The sequence below is a fragment of the Dermacentor andersoni genome, chromosome 2 (assembly GCF_023375885.2).
Source record: "Dermacentor andersoni chromosome 2, qqDerAnde1_hic_scaffold, whole genome shotgun sequence".
Lineage (NCBI taxonomy): Eukaryota > Metazoa > Arthropoda > Arachnida > Ixodida > Ixodidae > Dermacentor > Dermacentor andersoni.
The window spans coordinates 16228905-16247488 of record NC_092815.1 but is presented as its reverse complement, the minus strand read 5'-3'; the positions used below and the strand labels follow the sequence as shown (position 1 = coordinate 16247488).

Below are 18584 nucleotides of genomic sequence, written 5' to 3'. Positions count from 1 at the left end.
CGATCCCCCGCCTAATGAATTCTAAAAATGAAAAAAAATCTTTTTCAATGGCAAAAGTACCGAAAAACACCCTTACGTTCAAACAAATGCGACTCGGCTGGTTGCACAATGGTGACAGTATTTATTTAAACGCTGTTCGCATGTGCACCTGGCCAAGTTTTTAGCAGTATTGCGCGACCATAGACCCGCGTGCTTGTCAGCACCTTATTAACGGCGCTGAGCGGCGAAACAAACGAGATACGCGCATGTGTACACATGCGCTTACTTTCGCTATTTCGCCGCTCCGTGCCGTGATGATAAGGTGCTAACACGCGGGTCGATGGTCGCGCGATACTGTTAAATATTGACCGGTTGTACAGTACACAGAACGAGCGGGCGCCTCGCCGCTCTGATCATGTCTGTTTTTTTTTCTCTCCCTGGTTGAGACGTGGGCCTCTTTCGCCGCTGACGGCGGCACATAAATCGGCTACAATTTGTTTCTGACACGAAATAACTTCTAGAATAAAGTGACCTCGAAAGAGTGTGAGTTATAAAACGTTGTGCGAAATAGTAAATGGTTGGCGTGATTTCTACTCGGACACGGTAAGCGCAGACGCACCAGCAATCGTCTGTATACGAAGCGGCTCGCCTGACTGGCGTGTTTACTTATCGCTACTAACGGCATCGGGAAAACTAATCATAATTTCACTTAAGAGAAACATAAATGTTCAGGCATTAATTGTGCTGACGAATTTAGGCGCTTTATTACGAGCTGCGGATGCATCGCAAGGACCCTCGGCCCCGGACAGACGGCCGGCGAGCTAGGCCTATATCGTCTCCTAGTGATCGCAAGCTCGCCTGGCATGCTCGTTCGCTTCTGTCAGCGCCAATGAAATCAAATGTGCTTCAATTTAAGCGTGACATAACTGTGTACACGTTTTGCCGACTAACATAGGCGCTTCGTTATACGAGCTGCAAGCGATCGTGTCACAAGTGCAACCGGTGTCGGATTCGCTGGCCCAGCGTACAGTCGAGCTATGCCTGCCGGCTCCTGGCCATCGGCGGCTGTCAACGGATCCGATACTGCTCATGTGGCCTTGCGGAAACATGTCTACAGGGCTCGCATAGACATTTTTATATTGTCATCGTTTGTTTCAAACAAGATAGCTGTGCAAATACGGTTGCTTTCACTAATTCTGTTCGAGGTTACGCAGCATTCCAAACTTCCACGCAGGGGCGCCGGTTCTGGGCGGAGCTACCCACCGCTCGCTCATTCGTACCATGTGTCCCGAATCGCCGCATGCGGCAAGTCGCACACGACGCGCCGTACGACAGATTGCACGGAAAATCGCACCATGTGTCTCGCGCTTTAGACGTGGCCAATCACTTAGCGACTCAGATATTGCGGCCAGTGATGGCGAGGACGAACCTCAACAAAACCCTCGCATCGGCCACGATCAATGGTAAGACACAACAAATCGGCGTTAAACGTTGTGGCAGCGCAGTAAAGCTGATAGTGTGGGAAATATCCCGATGGACACGACAAAAACTGCAGTTGCAGCGACATGGAGAGCGTCCCACTACAAGTACAACAGCTAGAACAAGCAACAACAGAGAAGAGCACACGTAAGCCGCATGGCAGCCAACGAAAATTCGCGACGTAGCCACATGACGTAGCGTTTTCTTGGCTTGATGTCAACGTCGCAAGGTGCTCTGTATTGCGGTTGGCTGCGCGCACGTACTTTAAAATTGATTTTAGATATGCTCTAAGCGATAATGACGCAAAATAAGTTTGCACGTGATGACACGGGACCCTTAAGGCGAGAACGACAAAGTTCGTGGTTGCGTGCGCTCTCTCCGAGGACCAGCCATCGCAAAAAGGCAGACGTTTCTTTGCCAATCTGTCGGTGGTAAACTGTTTTAGTTGCAATAGCTGGGTGACATTTCTGGTGGAGGTGCGGGGTATGCTCCGGAGATCTTAACATTGACCGTACCCCGCAACCGTCGCCGCTGATATTTTATAGACGATGTGTGTGTGACCAACTAAATCGATCTCGCAAGTTATCTCGACTTCAAATTTTTGTGTCAGTACTCCTTTAACAGTTTGCCACCAAAAATTAACCAAAGCCACATTTTGATCCAACAGCCTCCTGTACTAGCTCAACGCCACAATAGTACCACGAGGAATACACAACTGCACCATAAAGGGTACAAACACTGCATAGTGGCAGAACATAGAACCTCTTCCAGAGAGCAATGCAGTCAAGGAGAGAAAACAGCTAATGGAGGACAGATGGCATCGGCTATATCCGTGGCTATGGCTGCTCGGTTCAACTCTATGATGATAATAACTCACTTTAGGTTTTGGTTTCAGTTTGTGTGAGGCAGCTCTTACACTTCTTTGGTGCAGGCTTGGTGCAATTTTCTGCTAAAATGCCTTTTTGGGGCATGATGGCACAAAGGACCACTCTCTTTGTAAATTGGCAAAATTGTTCCACCCCTGCTGCAGTTAGAAAAGTGTTCCCGAGCCCCTTTAAGTGGGTATATAGCGTAAATGTTATGTTCTTTTGTACTCAGCTTTGTCTCTCTTGGCATTGCAGGTACATATTGCCTCTGTACCGTCTGTCGTACCAGTGGTACTGCGGCTTTGGCTGGCTGGTGGTCATCGTGGTCGGCAGCATAGTCACATTGCTTACGGGTGGTGCCAAGGACGTTGACCCTTACTGCCTGAGCCCATTGGTTACCAAGAGTCTCAACAGGCGTCAGCGGTCCTGGTCACTGGACAGAGTGCGACATTCATCAGTCACAAGTTCACAGGCATGCAGGCTTTCTTGAGACCCGCGCCATTTCTTTTCTCACTCCTGATTTCCTTTTTTCTGTACATACAGTTCATAAATTGGATTTAGATGGTCTGACAGGCTAGCGCTACACATGAACAGCCTCATTAAAATCAAATGTAATTTGTTACGTAATCGTAGTCTTCATACATATGATAGTTAAGGGAATGGATTTGTTGCTCACTTGGCAGTTTGTACAGAAAACTAGCTTTGTTTGAATAGTGTTCTTTCAAGCTGTATAGATGTTTTTCTGATAGCTTCTGGAAAAATGGAGTTGGGCATGCTGTTGAATGTCTGGAGCAGAACCAGGGGTCTATTAGAGTAACGTGATGGGTTCCGGGGGAAGGGAAGTGCAGATGAGAGCAGCAGAGGTGCTGCGATGAAGTTGGGAAATTTGCAGGCATAAAGTGGGCATGCGTGACTAAGGGGATGAGTGATTAAAATCTCTGCGACAGTTCCTTTGTTATCAAACAGGACAATGGTATATAGGCTTAAGGTGACAAGTGTTACTGTTGACGCAGTAAAACTTCTTGGGTGAATTGGTTGATATGTGAAGCCCTTGTAGTGCCAAGAAGCAAGGACAAAGAAGAGGACAGGACACTACGGCCGTTTCAGCCTTTACTCCACACCGCTTCAGCCTACTAGCGTCCATGGTGTCCTGTCCTCTTTGTCCATGTTTCTTCGCATTACAATGGCTTCAGTGATACTGATGACTTCTCCCCAGTGCATGCTGCCAGTGTGCCTTTATATTATGTTGCGATAGCAATTATATGGACACTCCAAGAGAATTTTTGCTATTGGTGTTGATATGAGGTTTCAGATATATATTTAGGTATGTGTATGCTATATGCCGCGCCTTGTTAAATGACACGCCGTATATGGCGATTACCGTATTTACACGATTGTAAGTCGACCTATATTTTAAATTTTGAAAATATGAAGTGGGGGGGTCGACTTACAATCGAAACCAAAACGTGGCACCGCAAAAAAAAAGCGAGACCAACGAGATATCAGGGGAGCTACAATGTAGTTACAATTTTATGTTTGCTCTACAGCCCTACCTATAGCTTTCCACCATCCCGCACGTTTGTTCGGTTTTTGGAAGGGTTCTTCAACATTTTTTAGAGTTGTTTAACAGCGCACACAGAACTCATGGTGGGGGGGGTTGATAGTTTATGGAAGTGCCACTGTTCTATTTGCGCGGGCACGCTCAGAATAGCGGTGCTCGGAGGAACATAGATAGTTCATGGAAGAGCAAACACCGCTCACATGTTTCTCTTTTCCTGTAGCTCTTTAGTTTCATGTGTTCCATTTGACTGCCGGCCACGTGCTACTTCCGTGCTTCTTCATTCATCATGAGTGCTCAGAGTCCACTAAACATTTGTCGCTCGTTCACAGAATACAGAAGAAATTCGGCAGCGACAAGGGCGCAGTGTTCGTAGACGCGGCTCGATACAGTCGCAGACGGGAGTTTACGGCAGTCGTAATCGATAGGGAGAAACGGTGCAAGACGTGTGCGACGATACGCACCACAAGTAACGAGATAGCTGAAGAAGTAGCCATAGCGCTCGCAGTAGCTCAGACTAACGCAACCGTGATAGTCAGCGACTCTCAGACGGCAATAAGAAACTCCCCGGAGGCACTACGCATTCTTCTTGCAGGAGGCCAAAATTACAAAAGAAAGATATACATCACCTGGACACCCGCTCACACCCTCGCGGAGGACGGCAACAACGAGGCGGCACACGACGCGGCTCGAGGGCTTACGGACCGAGCCGCAGTCGCAAGTGACGCCCTGACACCCTCCGGACGTGACGGTGCGGTAAATGAGTGGGAGTGGGAGGACAGAATGACAACATATAATGACATTACGAAACATTATAGGTTACAGAGGCGCATATTCCCGCGACCTCACGCAATATTGACAAAAAAGCAGTCTGTTGCATGGCGGCAGTTACAAACTAGGACGTATCCGAATCCTGCGCTCTCGCACATCATATATCCGGATGTATATCCTACGGACAAATGCAAAACATGTGAATCCAGAGCCACTCTGGAGCATATATTATGGGAATGCTGAGGGATAAATAACAATAAAGAAAACGCGGCCTCTAGCAGCAGCCTTCGCACGCGCTGGGAAGCCGCGCTGCTCAGCCCCGCCCTCGAGGATCAACTATGGGCCGTCCAGCGGGCCGAGGATGCCGCCAGGACCCACGAACCCCTGGCCGTCAACTAGGCGATGCCTTTGGCCCTCCCCACCAACTCGCAGGGCACACATTAAAGTTCTTTCCTCCTCCTCGTTCACAGCAGCGTTCAAGAAGGGTGCCATCCTTTACGCTGAAGAAACAAATAACTACGCAGCGGGCCGCAAGTTTGATGTTTCTTAATGGGTGGTGCGAGAGTGGCGACTGCAGCGAAACAAAATTTTTCACCTGTGACGGCAAGTGAAGAGGTTTCCGTGGGCCGAAGTCTGGACGCTTTCCGGAGCTGAAACCCAAGCTTGCGTTGCGACGTACGTTGCTGGAATGCATGATCGGTCCTTGCCAGTGACGTACGACATGGTCATGAGACAAGCCTGGATCTTCACCTTTCAAGGACCTGCTCCGCCGTGAGTACGAGTGGTTGGCGGCAGAAGACCGTGAACTTACGCCAACTGGACATGTCAAAAGAGCCTCCCTGGTGGCTGTGTATGGTTGGGTGCTTTCGGCATGGACTTATGTATGTATGCAAATGCACTTATGTATGCAAATGCGGAATTTCTCTGGACGACGACATGCTGTGGGACCGTGGCAGCATTAGTGAGGACAATGGCACAAGTGAAGACGAGTAGTCCAGTGACCATGCCAGCTCCTAATAAATTTTCATTATGGAATGTGCCCGTGGGTATGCCCTTCTTCTTTTTTTTTCTGTCACATGCGATATGGGGCGTCGACTTACAGTTGTGTAAATACGGTATGTTGTCACACCAATCTATCACTAATGTTGCTCATACCAGACCTTACATTCTTGACAAAATTATTCCTAAGAATTTTTAGAATGGCAGCCCACAAACAAATGTTGTGAAACAGAACACCAGCCATGCATGCCTATTATCTTAAATTGTCTCAGACTTAAATATTTAAAGTGTGAAACAATAACAGAGTTCAAACCTGAAAATGATGTATTCTTATGGTGGCGGCCGTGCACTACCTCCGGGATCGGCCCGGGAAACATGCTTGATAAGGAAAAGGAGAACAAGGTGAAAGCAGGAGCCAACATTCCACGGAAGGTCGGGAGCAATCATTTTTGTTAGGGCATTCAAGTCTTAAGGGACAGGGGGCGAAGCAAGAGTTGAACACGAGAAGCTGTTACAGCTCCTCGTGTTCCTCGTGAAAGCAGAAATGTTGTAATCCCTGGCCGGCGCTATTTGCGCCAGGGATATTCCGCGCGGGAGTACTTGTGTACAAAGTCCAAAGTTCACTACTGGAAGGCAGGACGCGTTGTCCGAAATGGTAATGACGGTGTGAGGAAAAGCGACGTTATGCGAGAGCAGGACATCCGGATTAGGGGATACGATGTAGTCGCTGTCTGGTATAGGTGGAACGGGGGAGACACCTGTGTAGGTAACGGCACGGTGTGGGAGGCGAATATGCTCTGTGGAACATAGCCGTATCGGAGCACTATCGGGAGGGCCAATAGCAGCAGGTAGAGTAAGTTGCACAACACCAGCAGAACAGTCTATCAAAGCGAAATGTGTAGACAGAAAGTCAAGGCCCAGAATGAGGTCGTGAGGGCAGTGCTCTAGAACATAAAATAAAACAGAAGTATGATGTCCGGCGACACTCACGCGAGCCGGACACATGCCAATAACGGCTGGTGTTCCTCCGTCGGTGACTTGGACCACAGGCGACAGGGCAAAAGTAAGGACTTTCTTGAGACGATTCCGAAGCTGAGCATTCATCACAGATATGTGCACGCCAGTGTCAATCAGAGCCGTAGCAGGTACACCATCCACGTTCACTTTAATGGGGTTCCGATGAGTGGGCAAGGTCAGAAGAGGATTTTTGCGTCGGGTCGGTTTGGCAGCATCACCTCCAGGTGCTGCACCTGTTAGTTTTCTGGAAGGGTGCGCCGGAAGGAGCTAGGGGACGGTGATCGGCGAGATGGGGGCGATCGGGAGAAGCGGCGACGTGGCGAAGGAGAGTGGCTAGAGCGGGTAGGCAGAGAAGTGTCGCCAGAATGTACTGGCTGCGTTTGCAGGGGGAACCGAGGAGCAGCATGAGGGCCGTGGGATGGGAGGTAGGGCCAGGGGGTCGAAATCCACGAAGACCGGCAGTGACATGAAATATGGCCGATACGGCCACAAGTGAAGCATATAGGCTTGTCGTCTGGAGTGCGCCATTCGGCCGGATTGGGATACCGCGTTGGGGCATTCAGGCTGCAGGTGCGTATGATAGTGCTGGACGGAGTGTAGTCAGGTCGATTAACTGAGCAGACGTTGGTCAAGCCAATGTTGGCCAATTCCTGGCGCACGACCGACTGTATCAGTGAGACGGTCGCCTGGCAATTGTCGGGGCCATGGGTTGGGGTTGTGACAGGAGATGCAGCTTCTATTTCACATCGGATGATATGTAGGACATCATCAGAGCGATCGGGCGTGGGCGGACTGCGGAGGTCTTCGCAGGTGGACGTAGCAGCCGTGTTGGGAAGGCGGGGAAATGGCTAGGCAATGCGGTGACTCTTGGATTCTTCAAACTGCCGGCATTCGATAACAATGGCTTGCACAGTGGAAGAATTCTTGAAAACAAGGAGGTGGAAGGCATCATCTGCTATGCCCTTGATGACATGTGCAACTTTATCAGGTTCGGACACCTTCGGATCCACTTTGCGGCACAAAGCGAGCACGTCCTGGATGTACGTGAGGTAGGATTCAGTGCACATCTAGACACGCGAAGCGAGGTCTTTTTTGGCGGCGCGCTGACGTCCAACAGGCTTGCCAAACAAATCTTTCAGCTTCTGTTTACAAATTTCCCAGCTGGTAAGTTCCTCCTCGTGGGTCTGAAACCATATGCGTGCCGTGCCCGCGAGGTAAAATATCAAATTAGCGAGCATGATGGTCTGATCCCAGTGGTTGCTGGAGCTCACCCGCTCATATAGTTCAAGCCAGTCTTCAACATCAATGTCGTCGGTGCCAGAAAAGGTTCCTGTGTCGTGGAGTTGTGCTAGAATGGCGGTGGGCGTGGGTGCCGACGGGCCCGAAGCATCCTCCCCTTGTGCTGGCATTGTAGATGCAGCCAAGGAGCGCCCGCTGCGTAAATCTGTCTTGATAATGATCCTGCAACCTCCACCAAAAATGTCACGGGGTTAAAAATAGTCAGACATATATTTACAGGATATTTACAATAATCGTAGCGGCTGACAAGATGGTAGATAGCGCGCGAAGACCAGAGCGTCGTCTTCTTCCGATCAAGCTGATAACATCTTCTTCGTCAGCGTGTCACAATATATATAAAGGGGGTGCACGTTTCAGTTGGATAAATACAACAAGCATTTGTCATGAGCTACCTACCTTTTGCTTGAAACTTTGCCGAAGACAGGTGTAGAGATAATATGTTGTCAATACATTCGCTGTCCTCTAGCAACATCAAGGCAGGTACTGCTGTTATTGAGGTAGCTATTGGGTTTTAGCGTATGCATGTTGAATATTTAAGTGAAAATTATCAGCAAGGAACAATTTTAGGAACAAAATAATAAATGCTTTTGTCCATAAATAAAGATGTAGGCGCTGTGGCCGGTACTCTAGTTTTTAGCAAATTGATCGGAAAAAATTAATTAACCAGAGTCAAAGTAATGAAAGTCTACTATGCTTCATTTTTTTCATTAATAACCAGTTCTTTTCCACCAAATACAAGGGGACTCCTGGAAAAAAACAATACTTCACCAGACAGCTAAAGTAGTGCTGCTCCTCAGTGTGCAATCAAGTGGCCACAGATGTTCACCACACTGGTCTTTCTCAGCTCCCATAGTGTGCCATCGTGTAATTTAGGTTTAGATTGCACTCCATAACGAGTCAATATTAGAGTGACTGTTGTGAAAGACTTGCTCATTCAGTTTGTGCTGTTTCTTTTCCAGATTCCCATGACTGCGATCAAAGAATAACATCTGTTGAGAATACCTCACTCGAGCTGTAATGGAGACGTACCTGGCAGCAGCAAGTCAGCAATTTTATTTTTTCATTCTCACTAGGGTAAGGCACAGAGTTCACATCAGGGTATGCTACGCAGTCTTATGGTCTGTAAAAAAACCTTCCTGTCAGATTTTTTTATATATTCATGTTTTGTTATTCTTTCATGCATATGAAGTTGCGGCGTAGCACCTGCGTAATTCACGACTCATATTCTTAACATTTCGGGCTTTGTTTTGCTCATTTGTGCTGACAGTGCTGTTCTTTCTTTGATATTTTAATGAGCATATGTGGCCTGTTGTGGTTACTTTTTGTTTCACTTCAGTTTGATTTTACTTTGATATCATCAAACATCAGTCATGTTAGTTTCTTAGGAAGCCTGCACCAGGGATTTATGTTTAGATGTAGCAGATGAGCTACAGATCTCGGATTTAGTAGACTTCTAGAAGTGATGCTCAGATCTGTGAAACACATTGTTGAAAGTGTATTGAATGCGAAACTTATCCAAGTCTTCCATGCCAAGTTTAGCTGAGGCAGAAGTTGTGTAATGCAGTTTTTTTTACCTTTTTGGCCCCTCCCCCTTCAGCGATCTCCTTCCTTGTTGTTGCTGTCGGTATTTAAACATTGTAGCAAATGCCGTCCTTCTTTTTTGTAGTTGTGAATTTCATGAAATGGACTGAGGTATTGTTGCATAGCCGAGTATGGGTGCCAGCTTACTGGTATCGTTAATCTGTTTGCCGAGGCTGAACATTTTTGACTGCCATGTAAAGGACTAGTAAAATGTGTTACATGCCTAACGTCTCAAAATGGTCTGTTGTTGTGGTTTATCTGTCAACAGTAGTTAAACTTAAAGCACATTACGCAGATTGTGAGAGAGTGTGGAATGTTGTTCTCTTTCATACCCATTGCAAAAAGATGCTCATGTTGTCCTCGGGACAAATTATGCAGTGTTGTTAGAAATGCTGGTGTCACTGTGTTGTTATAGGTTTGCACATTTGAATCCGAGGAATTTATATTTAATGCGGATACTTGCTGAAAGTGATAGTGAACAGCAACCATCGCATGACTTGATAGGTGTTCTAAGACATCTGAGGGCCACAGTTCGTAATCAACAAAGCAGAGGCAAGCTAGTTTAGGAAAGGCAACCACAGCAGAACAAGTGCAAAGATGAAGAAAGGAAATGACTGAAGACAGCCAAACATTTTATTATTATATGAGAGTCCAGCATTTGTTCTTTTTTCTTTTCCCCCTCATCTGTATTGCATTATGTGCTCATTCTTATTTGAACAAAATGCCTCTAAAACAATGATCAAAGCTCTTTCTATAATGTATAGAGTTGAGTCAGGCATCCTCTTGAGGACGTACCCGTTGGAAAATGTTGGCATTTGAAAATGGCTGTGACGATGTAAAGAGGTTCTGAGAATTTGGTGGCAACGGCATTTTGTTAAAGGAACGTGTTTGGCTTTGCACTTCAGAAAGCTGCGAGCATGTTAATGAGCTGCAATGTGTACATATACATAGTTCAATTGCTGTGTTTTAAGAAGAGCTCCCATGGTCTGTGTGTTGCAGGAGAACAAACTATACCCTCCAGAGCATATCTTGCATTGTCAGAAACATTGGGTACATATTCACTAAGTTATTTTTACACATTCCGCCAAACAGTACACCTTTACATGGTAGGAACTTTTCACTATGTTTTAGAAAAACAAAATATTTTTTATTCATCTTTTTTGGGGGGGAAAGCTTAATTTCAAAGTGCAATATTTTGTAAGCAAGACACCGCTGTCTAGACATGCTCCTCCTAAATTTTGCTCCTTCCAGGCATCATGCTTATTGGGCTCATGTTGGCCATATTTTCAGTATAGGTGTCGCTTAGTGGTGATATGTCCATATTATGCTGTGCGATGAAGATGCTGTTTGTATGCAAGGAATGCTTTCTTATGGTGGCCGGTTGAGGTGGATAACCCATTACATGTGTGTCAGCAACGAGAATGGTTTCAGCATTGTGCAGTGGAAAATGGACAACACAACAATGCCAAGTAACCTTCAGGCAAAAAATATGACGGAGATGAATTTTAAGTGATAGGCCATGTTAGCAGTAGTGTTTTGAGTTTTTTTTCAATTTGTGGTGGAAGGTTTATATTTCATATTGTGTTGTTTTAGAAGTTTGGATCTTTTTCAGAGTTGTGAGAACACGCATGATCGTTTTCTTGCTCATAGCATTAACATTACTGCACACGAATGCTAATTTTAAATGTGCTCCCTAGTTCAGCTTTGCTCAGTATTTGAGCACTGCTCTTTTTTATGACACAGGGTGGATGAACTTTCTTAGTGGTTGCTACAGGTGGTTCTTTTGTGGCAGCTATCACTGCAGCATCCATACCAGTGAGTGTTGAGGCTTGATTATTTGTAAAGGTCAAGCATGGGGCAACAGAATCTTATTTGATTTAATCAAGACTTGTTTATGGCATGTATCTTAAGGTTGTTTGATTTTGATCTCTTTTCGTGGGCTTGTGCGAATATTTACAATGGTTGTGAAGCTCCAAACACATTGTTTTAAAGTGCTGTTGAACATGTGAACAAAGAGAACGAAATTAAATTACTATACTCTTAAGCAACCATGTTTTGTGTTCATGTACCTCATTGCATCAATGTTTTCAAGTTTCCAAATATTTGATTAATTGCCATATGCTGCAAATTATTGCTAGCCATCACAGTAGTGCAATCTGTATACCAGGTGCTGGTAGCTGGGGAATTGTGCTCCTTTTCAATTAAAGCTATGAAATATTTGCCATCATCTAATTTTGCAAATAAATCAAACTCCAAATCTCAATATGTTCGATGAACGAGAAGAAAGGGGGTTAACTGATGAGCCCGATTTTTATTAGTCATATCGTAAGAAGCCAACAAACACTGACACCAAGGACAACATAGGGGAAATTACTTGTGCTTGATGAATTAATGGAAATGAAAATGGATGTAAAAACAACTTGCCGCAGGTGGGGAACGATCCCACAACCTTCGCATTTCGCGTGTGATGCTCTACCAACTGAGCTACTGCGGGGCCATTTCCCCATCCACTTTCTTGGGTATTTAGGTTTCCTAGTAGAACCCTGGGAGTGTTAGCCAGCACCACCACTCGCAGACCTTGGCAGCGGATGTAGAACATCCGTTCTGCTGCAGGTGTCACGAGAACGTGATCTTTTTGGGTGAAGGCAACCAGTCAATAATTTCACACGTGCTACCTGAAGACATCAATGTTGCCAGATTTGAGACCCTCGTTATGTAATAAACAAGAAGAAAGGGGGTTAACCGAGGAGCCTGAATGTTATTAGTCAGATCATAAAGCCATGTGTTCGATGGTGTGTCAGGCACTTCATGAAGTCACTTCCATCTGCATGCATCATCAGCTGGGAATAGTGAAGTGTGGCATCGCTGATTCTGGAATTGTCACATATGCTGACTCTGCCTGCAATCAGAAACAACAGGGGCATCTAAACTCTGCTCTGGTTTTTAAAAGTTGTGCCAAGATTGGCTGTAATGACAGAAAGAGAAAAAAAAAAGCCATTTCTCCAGGCTGTATTGTGGGTGTTTCAGTAAGACTAGATATCTAGTGGTTGGATGCAGAGAATGACCCCCATCTATTGGTTTCCTTGCATGCTGCTGAGCTTGAGGTCATTGATGTGACACTGGCTGCGGTGGCCACATTTCGACGAGGGTGAATTGCAGAAATGTTAATATACTTAGTTAGGTAAACATTAAAGAACCCCATGCAGTCAAAACTAATTTGGAGTCCTCCACTGCCACATGCCTCATAATCACATGATTTTGGCATATAAAAACCGAATATTTGATAGCTGTATGCGACAGGGTGCCACAAGCCCAGAAGGGGAAGGGAAATATGTGTGGGACTTGACATTGGCGTGCATTTGTGCATGCCGTGATAGTTTGCAAAACACGCAAAATGCTTCTTCATTATTCTGTGGCTTTTCAGGCCATTAGGTTCACTCAGGGCAGTGCTGTCAACATCTGGAGCCGATTTCTCCCTCACGTGGGCAAAAAAAAAGCGTTCTCCAATTTTTCCATGATCTTTTCAAGCAATAGTTCTTCAGTTTGCCTCTGTGCTTTCCATAGCAAAGACCTCAGATCTTTTAACAATGCAAGAGCGAGTGGCCGGAGATACCATCCATGCTTTCTACTAGCACACTGGTGTTATAGGCGAGACTACGGGCCATGCGTTGCACTGCTCGGGATGCATTTGAATAAGCACGCAGCGTGTAATTTTGCTGAGAATGCCAGTGTGCCATTAGAGGGTTTAGATGGTATCTCCGGCCACGCGCTCTCGTGTTAACAGACCTGAGGACTGTACTTGCATTTATGTACTATTATGCTAATTGATAGGAAATCTAGTAGCCGGAAATTTACTTTCCAGACTTGTTTTAACACTTTTGCACTGTGCAGACATTGCACTTACTGTGTTGCAATATGGGGCCGCAATGTTGTAGCGATGCCTCCTGCTCAATCCTGTGCCACTCTCGTCGCCCGCCGTTCATGGCCAGCTGATCCCATTGATAATGTGGGCGGAGCATCGCCTTGAGCACTGATGAGCTGCTAGAAGGTATTGCATCGGAAAGGTACCACTGCGGAATTGCCTTCACGCTTCCCCCAAGCTATGCTTTCAGCAATGGCTGAATTCACTGAAGTTGTTCTATAAGCAGTGGCCGAGTGTTTGTGTTCTTTTGTTGAGCACGAGGTCACAGGTTTGATCTTGGCTACAGCAGCTGCCTTCAGATGGGGGCAGAATGTAAAGAGGCTCGTGTACCAAGCATTGAGTGCATTAAGAAACCATATGTGGTCAAAATTAATCCGTTGCTCCCCACCATGAGGTCTCTCGTAGCCCCTCAATTGCTTTCAGATGTTAAGCCATTAATCGTACACATGAAGTAGTAGCCATTGATGGAAAGCCTGGCATAGGACCTCGAGATTTCTTTAAGGATGGCTGCACTGACTTTATGCACGAGCATTCTACGAGAATTTTGGCACGTGTTCACTCTATTGCAATGCTCACTTGTTCACTTGTTGCATGTTAGAAGTAAAGAAGAGGCTCCACTGGATGCACTAGTGCATGCAGTAAGGCTGCCTCAACCGAAAAATGGCTCTCTGGAAGCTAAACTCAAAGGCATCATGATACCATACGCCAGCCGGGCACCTGTCCTGCAGTGCTCCCACTCCTGCGCCAAACAAGGTTTCCTACGCCATCCTGATAAAGCAACACGATTTTTCGCCGAAGTGCACCTGCGCAATACGTGTGGCTGCAGTGGTCTGCAGACGTGCATAGCGTGCATGACTAGCGCGGCTTAATAAATCGGAACTTCCCATTATCTACATGTCGCTGACCAATAAGTCCTGCTGGACACGTGGACCGCCTAAATGTCTGAATAATTGAGATTCTGAAATATCCAAGTTCATTTCAAAAAGAATGATTTTATTCCTCAAGTGCCTAAAGAAGTGTACCGTATTCTTGGATGACCACCTTAGAGGATACCATTTCCTTTTTCTTTTTATCCAGCAACAGTCGTTGACCTTGTTGGCGCATACGTTGAGGGTGAAGTCGGGCAGTCGGTGCCACTTAAACAACCTAAAGTCACCAAGATCGTGTCACCGTTTAACATGTGAATGAACAAACACGGTACATGCAGAACCAACACCGGGTATGTCACAAATAGCTCACCTTGTGGGGGTACGTTTGTCCTACATTTCGAGAGTGGTCGGTACTGGGTTAACTAGGCTTCGCTAATTTCAGTTTTGAAAAGGTGTCTGCAATATCGCCAACGACCATGCTGCAGCGATGCCAGCAACACATTAAAGCCACCGGAAATATTGCTATTTCCGCTTAACTCGGCAGTCAAATTAGCATGCAGTCGTGTAGGCAAAGTCTTAATTATTGCACCTACAGTGTAATTAATATATTTCATTACATAATTATATATTACATAATTGTTATACTTAAGTATACGTTAAGGTGTACAATATTTCGGTCTTACTTATACATTAAATTTATGGTACAGTGATGGTGGTTTGAATTAGACTGAATAATCGAGCTTGCCTGAATTGTTGATATCCAAATAATAGGTTGGTGCCAGTTGTGAATCAGCCAGTCGCTGAACAGAGGGGTCATTCTATGCGAAACGTCCCGACCCCAAAAGTGACCATTATTGAATTCGCTGAAAAATTTGTGCTTGATGACTTTTGTGTGAATAAGGTTTCGCCAAAGTATCTTCGTCGAAAGAAAATTTTTAATCACGTGATTGCTCTTTGAAATTTCCGGGAAGAAGCAAAAGTTGGTTGGAGGTAAATTTTTTTTATTCAAGTCTGAAAGTACGTGCAATAACAAACTTTATTTTAGAACATTATACTGGCATCCTTCTTTCATATTACATAATAATTGAATGCATTTAGAATTTCCCGAATTTCTTTGGCTCATTAAAAAAAGCAAGAAAAGTTGAGTTTTCAGACATTTTCTGCGTAAACTTCGTTAACTTTTCAGCCGGAAAAATTTTTCTACCTTTTTGCCTATTGCTATAGTGTAGGTTAAAAATAACTCCCAATTATTAAGAAATATATTTTTTTTAGAAAAATACCTCCGAAGTAGGAAAAAAATGACTTTTTTGCGAGATTCAGGCCACGTTTAAGCATTATGGCACTCCAGATAAAATAATGTCGGATAGCTCAATATACGCACCGGCCTCGTAGCTTGTGATATAGAAAGTTTCATTCGAGTAAATTTTGTTTGAAGCGAGAACATCTTTTTTTGAAGTCGGCAACCCATGTCATTAGTCGGCACTGCTGAGCTCAGTCATCACTGCACGATGCGTATGAGCCACCAGAGAGTTTTTGGGCTCCCATATGCACTCTGGTTCTTTGCCGAACGAACGTTGACTGTGTCAGCTATGTCGGTTGATGTCAGTCTAAACCCATCGTAAATGGCCTGTTTTCGTCAGTTCACCACTTGTCATTTTTGTGGCTCAGGGCTGTCAGGTTGGCGAACACAGCATCAATGTGGGTGTCTTGTAATAACAGTTAATGGCTAACTTTGCTGCCTGCTTGGTGAAGAGGCAGAGCGGGAGGCAACACGGCCGCTTCTTTTCTGCTGTTCCGCACCAGAATGAAGACTGCTGTTGACCGGGCCACAGACGCTCACAGCTGGAGATTAGGGCCTGATCAACTTGTCGGTTGCCTTCCGTTTTTTCATTCACTCATGTTCAACTCTTCAACACATGAACCTTTACAGGCAAATGAAAGACTCCATAGTATTCATGCCCGCTTCTTTACTTCAACTTCTTCAGTATTTGAGTATGAGGTGATGGCAACCCGAAGAGTTGAAACCATCACTGGTTTGAAGTGGTGGAATAATCCCGTTCCTTTAACAGCAGTTGCTGTGCTGAATCTCAAACCAGGCTCTGTTCTTTTTCCTTGTATTTTGCAATTAGGTACCCAGATTACTGTAATTCCCTTGATATTGCTTTTGGCCCAGTCACAGATCCTCTGAAGATTGAATCTGGCTGTGATATGGCCACTGCAAGCTTGCTCTTGCTGCCAGACGTTTGAGCGTGCCGCCGACACCATCGCATGCACTTTTGCCGTGTGAAGTGGCGAAGAAATTCCATTCTGCCTATAGATTAAAGTCTTCTTCATGGCAGCAAAGATTCAAGAAGTTCTTTTTGTTCTTATATTGTGATAAAGCTCCATCAGAGAAATAATGATTTTTTTTTACTTCAGAAAGATCTTGTTTTACTACCTCGAGCACTGCATTCAATGTGTGTACTTCGACTGTATCATGCTCCAGGCAATCGGAAACAACAGCGAAACACCACGCAGAAACCTCTCCAGGGTCGCTTTGCACCTTCCAAAAATAGACAACTACGGCATGTATTGTAGCTTGGGTGTTAACACAGTGGTATGACTGTGGTGCGTCCTGAAGTATAGAACTGTAATTTTCCGCGAAATCCAACACCATGACAACCTCATGTTGGCTTAGGTTAAACTTCATTTCTCGAAAGTAGGGAGCTTGTTGCTTACTGATAAAATGGTGGATCTTAAGCTGATTCAACATGTCTGTGAACTTCTTGGAAAATTCTTCTGATGTCAAAACAATCGTTTCTAGTCTACAGCAGACTCCACTTACCCATTGCTGGACAAGGATGTTGTCTCTACTCTCTGTGACATGGGCAAGACTTTGTCGAAGCAGATTCTCGGCTTGCTTTATGCCAGGGCAGGATGCACATTTGCCGAAAATGCAATCTTGGTTATCAAGTCGACATATAACTGTAGCCAGGAGCTCTTCAGTTGTCTCCTTGAGCCCACTAGAATGAAGCATTAGTTTAAAGTTCTGGTGGCTCATGCAGACACACACTGTGTGTGTACCACTTCCATCAGCCAAAACACAGTAGGGAGGATGCAAAGCGGGGAACGTTGAAAAGTCGCACTTTCAATTGTAAGTCTTCTTACATTCTTCATGCATTTCCTTCAGGTTCATCAACAATAGTCGCTTTTGGTGACCTTTCAGAGTGTCCATTTTCGCTGGTGGGAAATAAGACAGAGTCATCCTTGTAGAAAGCTCTGACCGATGTTTTCACTTCCTCACTAACTGGGCGACCATGTCTTGTTTGCGGCCTGCCTAGTATCCCACTGTTAGACTTGACTTTCATTGCCTCACGAGCTTGTCGTTCTGATGCACCAAAGTGCACCAACATGTTTTCATGGTTGAGACCAAGATTGGGGGCTAAAGTGAGGTAGTGTATTTTTTTTTCTCGGCTTTGTTCTTAGGAGAACTTGTTTTTCAGGTCTTGCATGAAGCAGACTTAATCATTCAGGAGGAGTTCAGCGCCCTCGCATTTGTCAAGGGTCGATGGTTGGCACATTTCCGGGGATGTAACCATTATTCCCTTCGCGTTTTCTCACAATGTTTCCACTTTCTTTTTAGCGTGCGTCTGTCTTCCGCGCTGTAGTTTCCTTCTTACGCTGCTGCCAACACCTTTTTCTAAGGCCTCCTTTTCTGTTCCTTTACCACCTGATTCAGGCTTACTTTCACTACCTCCGAACAGAATGTCGAGATGTTCTTCTGGCAATACCAAATTCGCCATCTTTTGAGTAATATACAAGTGTCGCTTGTAAGCTTCATAGATTCGGTGTCCTGGAACTAGGGTGGGCATCAACAACGGCCAGTGTGATGACTGTCGACCCCCAGCAATGTTTTGCATGTCTAAAGAATGGGTCTGAGCACAACTTCGAAGTGATTTTAGAAGTGTATCGATGAAGGTAAAGTTGCTTGTGGTGCTTACAAATGGACGCATCGTCACCCAGGCTTCTTGAGCGCAGTGCAAGAAGACGCCGATCTATGTCAGTCAAACGAACTACAGTTGTCAGCCGCTGCTCGCTGCAGTAAGTTGTTCTGTGGCAGTTCTTTGGGCCGAAAGAGCATGACGGAAGTTTGCTTCCTGAAAAATAGTGCCAAGCGTACCAGTCAGCCTCCAGAAATGAGCTAGTCTTAGCTGCACTGCATTCTGTTGGTCTCATTGTCTAACATTTTGATTTTTCTGACATAC

At 45.4% G+C, this 18584-nt stretch overlaps 1 protein-coding gene across 2 annotated transcripts in view; it reads left to right on the top strand.

The window, feature by feature from the left end:
* LOC126542849 (putative sodium-dependent multivitamin transporter) overlaps nt 1-11593 on the top strand; it is an 83098-nt gene extending 71505 nt beyond the window's left edge. For both annotated transcript variants that reach the window (XM_055077487.2, XM_055077486.2), the window contains exons 11-12: nt 2580-2796; nt 8928-11593. In XM_055077487.2, the coding sequence (XP_054933462.2) occupies nt 2580-2796; nt 8928-8954 (244 nt within the window). In that variant the 3' untranslated portion in view covers nt 8955-11593. The remainder of the gene's footprint in view (nt 1-2579; nt 2797-8927) is intronic.
* The last annotated feature ends 6991 nt before the right edge of the window (nt 11594-18584 follow it).